The sequence below is a fragment of the Arachis ipaensis genome, chromosome B03 (genome assembly GCF_000816755.2).
Source record: "Arachis ipaensis cultivar K30076 chromosome B03, Araip1.1, whole genome shotgun sequence".
Lineage (NCBI taxonomy): Eukaryota > Viridiplantae > Streptophyta > Magnoliopsida > Fabales > Fabaceae > Arachis > Arachis ipaensis.
The window spans coordinates 120,784,602-120,790,220 of NC_029787.2; the positions used below are offsets into that span (position 1 = coordinate 120,784,602).

At 36.9% G+C, this 5,619-nt stretch overlaps 1 protein-coding gene across 1 annotated transcript; it reads left to right on the top strand.

Moving 5' to 3' along the window:
* Positions 3,476–5,384, top strand: LOC107634674 (FHA domain-containing protein At4g14490-like). Its single transcript, XM_016338101.2, has one exon. It carries the CDS (start codon positions 3,580–3,582, stop codon positions 4,981–4,983), a length of 1,404 nt encoding a protein of 467 aa, XP_016193587.1. The 5' UTR covers positions 3,476–3,579; the 3' UTR covers positions 4,984–5,384.

Below are 5,619 nucleotides of genomic sequence, written 5' to 3' on the forward strand. Positions count from 1 at the left end.
CCGAATGTTAAATTCAGAAATGGAAACTTTTTAACCACAAAAATCTGACATGTGTTAGCTATCATAGTTTTTGTATAGGGTCGCTCTACTGTAAAGATCAAAGTTGGGAAAGATGTAAAGATATTATTTTTTTTTCCTAGAGATGAGACACGTGTACTGTTGGGTTGCATAACGGAGGGAGCTGCGAGAGTAAATATTCGGTGTAGGCTTAAATGGAGTGAGCATAGCCATTTTTATAAAAATAGCTTGAGCTGTTGATTTAGGGATGGTTGGGCGTGTGGGTTTTTATCGGGTGTGGGCCTTGGAGAAAGTAGATTTTTGGACAGCCCCCAACCTCCCAAAATATTATGTATTAGTGAGTGGGGAGAGATGTATTATTTCCACTATCCAGCATGGTCCTGAAAAATGGGGGAGCCCAAAAATGTTAATCTAGTAGTGCCATACTTAGGTATTTAATATTCGTTATTTTACCATTTTACCATACATATATAATAGAAGGAATATGATATACTAGGAGCCCGTGAAAAAAAGACATAAGCAAAATTGCATCATACATATAGCCATTCACTATCCCCAACAACAACCAATTTCAATCCACACTTATCCTAGGGTCAACTAACCTAGGCATTCACATAACTTTACATAATGCCTACTCGAAACTCAAACCCGTACCTTGAATGTCGGTGGTTCCAACCCTTGAAATCTTGCCTAGCTCAATCTCCAAGTTCATCACCATTACAATAATTCATGCCGATTACCTTCACTTACCTCATAGGGGGGGGGGTTTCTCACCCTATTACGGCCTCCGGCCCAATATCCAAATCAATTAACAATAAAATCAATAAACAACATTGACTTTATAATGTTCAAACACGTTTTAACTAATTTCAGCCCATTTGCTGCCCTAATCACAAAATTCACAAGGGACGGTCTAGTGTACAGATGCAAGTTGGAAAAGGCATACATAGAATTTGTTTATTGAGAGAGGACACATGTGACATTGGGTTTATAATGGAAAAGACTTCGATGGTGCGGAATTCGATGTTGGCTTAGAAGACTTACAAGGGATGAGCCTAGCTGATACTATTCAATAACGAGAGATATGGAATCAGGACTGCATTGAGGACTGCATTGATGGGTGGTTCATTGTGGCTGTGGGCTTTGAAAAAAAATTATTTTTGGGTCAACTTCGAAAGAAAAAAAAAATTATGAGTTAGTGTGGGAAAAAGGGAAACAGTCTGCAGCACTAGTTTCCTAACCAAAATCCCACCCACTTTCTTCTCTATATGCCAACATGATTTTACATCCTAAAAGCTCGTTTACTCACCGTACGTTTAAGTTAGTTGCTAGTTATTATTGATTTTTCCATAATTTTCTCTAAATAAATACTGAGAATATTAAAATAATTATTCTAATTTTTTTTGTACTGTTTGTTATTTTAATTTTTTATAATCTGTGTTCCTATTAAAAATAATAAATTAAATAAAATATTTATTTTATCAAAATTCATTTTAATAAAAATTGCCAAACATAAATCATGTTAACACAAATTCAATTCTACTCAAAATCAATTCTACAAAATCACCTCCATTCAAACTCCAGTTTGCCCAACGCAAACACACACTAAATCTTCAATGTTCAGCAAAAATTTAGTCCGGGCGCATTTCTTCTTTCACTTCTTTAACTTTGTTCGATTTTATTTGGGTCATAGAACGTTTTTTTTTTTTTGTCAACCGTCAAACAACACATAATTGATTTATGTTCCAGTATGCTTGTAACGCATGCCATCCTTTCAAACATGATGCCCCACGGGTCACGGCCCACCCATATCCAAGGCCACACATGGAGCCCATCCAACCACGGCCCAATCATCCACATCCTCCCGCAGCAACCTCTGTCCAAACGGAGCCAATTCCCTTCCCATGCATCAGCTACTCGGCTACATGATGGCTTCATGTTACACCGTTCAGCAATCAATCACAAGTGGCTCCCCGTAGACACCTATCAGCACCAAATAGCCCCAGAAGGAATATCTGTATCCTCACATCTGTATACTATAAATTCCCTTTTGTATATTGTCATTGCTCCTTTATGATTGTGCCAACTGTACTGTTGAAACTCTCATTTGACCTTCATTCTTATCCCAATCATTTATACTAAAATGTTGTCTCTCTTTCCTTTTTTTGACTCCAAGTAACAGCAGCCTAACAAAATAAAGTGGACTCAGGGGACATTGCTACCCAACCTTAATTTTGGGTTTTATACTTGTAAATTCTTAATCCTTCCAACAACATTTAAACACATATATCAAATCATATTAATAATTTAAATTATTAATTCATAATATACAATCAAAATTATAATCTTATAGACACAAAAAAAAATTATAATATTATTGTCCTTTTTTTTAGGTATTATTTTTTTAAGTAAAGTATCGTTTTTGTCCCCAACGTTTGTGGTAAGTTTTAAAGTTATCCCTAATGTTTCAGTTGTTCTATTTAAATCCCTAACTTTTTAAAATTGGTTCAATGTTGTCCTGCCCTTAGAAATCTGTTAACAGAATTGACGGCGGGACAAAATTGAGACAATTTTGAAACGTTAGGGACTTAAATAGAACGAGAACGTTAGAGACAAAAATGATACATATAAATAAATTTTAATTTTATCCTTCAATAATATCAATTTTTTATTGTACATAATAATATTCAATTATTTTTAATTACATCTAAGTAAATTACACTTAATCACATTACTTTCATTCTAAATAAATTTTTTTATATTAACTTATAACTTTAAGTGTAAAATTATAAAAAAAATGAATTTATTTAGAATAAAAGTAATGTGGTTAAGTATAATTTACTTAGGCGTGATTAAAAAAAATTGAATACTATATACGGTAAAAAATTAATATTATTGAAAGATAAAACTAAAATTTGTTTCTTTGTATCGTTTTTGTTCTCAACGTTTTCGTCCTATTAACGTTTCAAAAACCTCACAATTTTGTCCTGCCGTCAATTCTGTTAACGAATCCCTAACGGCAGGACAACATTGAGTCCATTTTAAAACGTTAGAGACTTAAATAAGACGATTGAAACGTTAGGAACAACTTTAGGACTCACCCCAAACGTTGGGACAAAAATAATATTTTACTCTATTTTTTTTTTGTAAATGAAAAAAGGTTAAATTAGTAATTTTCTCAAAAATACAAAAAAAATGTGATTTAAAAAAAAAGAATTTTCCTAAAGAGTCCACTTAATTATTAAGAAACTAAAACTAAAGTGAAAAAAATATATAGATAAAATACGTTTATAGAATTTAATTTTGATAATATATATAAAGAATTTTACTATCATTAATTAGATTTATCGATTTAAATGAATTTTTCAAATAATGTATTTAAAAATGAGTTATTTGTTTGAATATAATGTAGAAATAAAGAGTTAAATAATATCCGTATAGATGCATAATGGTGAGTGAAACGAAAAGAAACGCAGGTGGGTAGAGCGGGAAAATTGAGCATTCAAACAGCAAAATCCGAAACCCTTCTTTTCTGATCTCTCATTTTCATTCTGCATTCAAATGGAAGCTCCGCATCTGAAGCTGGTAATGCTTAAAGGTCCTCGACAAGGTGAATCCTTCGAGTACCGTCCCGGAACCGCCGTCAAGATTGGCCGTGTCGTCCGCGGCAACACCCTCGCCGTCAAGGACGCCGGCATCTCCACCAAACATCTCTCCATACTCACCGAATCTGGCCAATGGGTTCTCCGAGACCTCGATTCCTCCAACGGCACCATTATCGACGCTGTCAAGATCCCTCCCAACACCCCTTTCAACCTCTGCGACGGCGCCACCATCAAGATCGGAGAGCGTACTTCCATCCACGTCGTCTTCGTCTACCATCACGACAAAGCTTCGGCTGCCGTACCGCCCCAACCCAAGCGAAACCCCTCGCGTCGCTGTCGATCCGCGAAAGCTGAGGTTCAGAGCGTTGAAGAGAACAGCGATGATGCTGAGGGATCTGAAATTGTGCCTTCACCCGAGAGTAAACGTGCGACCCGAAATCGGAAGAACAATAAACTCCGTGTTGCTGTTGATGTTGCAGTTTCGGAATCGGGCGCTATGGATCTCGATGCTCCGATTGAGAAGCCGAAGAAGACCCGGGGTAGGAAAAAGTTTGTGGTGGTGGAGGAAGCCGAAGAAAAACAATATGCTCCGATTGAGATTTCCGAGTCGATTGCAGTGAATGCTGCTCCTGTAGAGAGCGTAGTGGTGGTGGAGGAACCGAAGAAGACTCGGTTGACCCGGAATTCAAATAAAAAGAAAAGTGTGGTTGAGGGTTCTGATTTCAGTGCAGTGAATGCTCCGTTAGAGAATGTTGTGGTGGCAGAACCGAAAAAAAGCATGCTAACCCGGAGTTCAAAGAAAAAAGGAGGCTTAATTGATGAGATTACTGCTTCTGCTGTACCAGAAGAGAAGGTGACGGTGGAGGAATCCACAGAAACCTGGGTAAGCCAAGATTCGAAGAAAGGGAAAAGCGCAATTCGAATTAGTCCTGCTCAAAACTCAGAATTGGAGGTTAGAGTGGAGAATGTTGAGCCAGAGGAAACAATGGATGGGGATAAGAGTAAGGAATTGGAGGAAGAATGTGCTGCTCAGGCTTTTGAAATGGAGCAGGATGATAAGGTTAATGAGGTAGAGGAAGTTCAAGGTTCTCGATTGGAGGGTGATGAGATTGATGATGATGGTGGTAGTGGTGAAGATGGAAACAGTGTGAAAGAGGGCGGCGAAGATTGCAGCATGCAGAAGGAGGATGTGGATTGGGCTGATTTTGAGAAGATGACTCTTGGTGAGTGGTTTGATTTCTTGGAAGTTCATTTGCCCAAACAGATTATTGATGAAACAGAAGAGATGATAGAGTCCATGAAAAGCAAAGCTGAGAGGCTCCGCGAGTATATTATGCAGCACAAGACAGAGCAAAGATAGCAAAAGTAAAATCCCCCTGTAATACATAGCATTATCATTAAGCATATGCTTTCATTTTTTTTCCTCCTTGATTTCACTAGTTAGTTCACTTGTTTGCTGTAAATATTATTAAGAACTTTAATGTTAATCAGGAAAACAAATGTGCTATATAGGGATGAGAAGATGCACGTGCATTGATGTTTGGTATCTATAGATGATGTTTTAGGAAACTGCTACTGAATTGGGTTGAGGATGTTAATTCTTAATTAACGGTGTGAGATTGGAATTTTGTAACTTGTAAGCAGCTTTAGTAGTAGACCTCTGCAAAGGATGTATTGGGGATTGTAATGAAATGTTAGCTCTTGAGTCTTGACAGGAGCGAGTGAGACTCCAGTATGTTAACTCTTTTTGTGTATTTGTGTTATTACTTAATGCTTTATGCATTGATTCACCACACTACTAGTAGCTGCAACCTCAGAATTATAACTCAAATAGGCATATCTGACAAATCTGGAAAGAAAAAGTTGCAATAAGAAACAATCCTTAGATCATGTTGCATATACTATATACAGACAACAGAGCAAGTTTGGTTTTAAATTGTCTCCTAGTATTGCCTGTCTCTGCATAATTGGGGATGCAAATGATGTGATGAACTGA

Excerpts from the sequence above, each read along its gene's own strand:
- LOC107634674 (XM_016338101.2), top strand. The coding sequence starts at position 3,580 with ATGGAAGCTCCGCATCTGAAGCTGGTAATGCTTAAAGGTCCTCGACAA.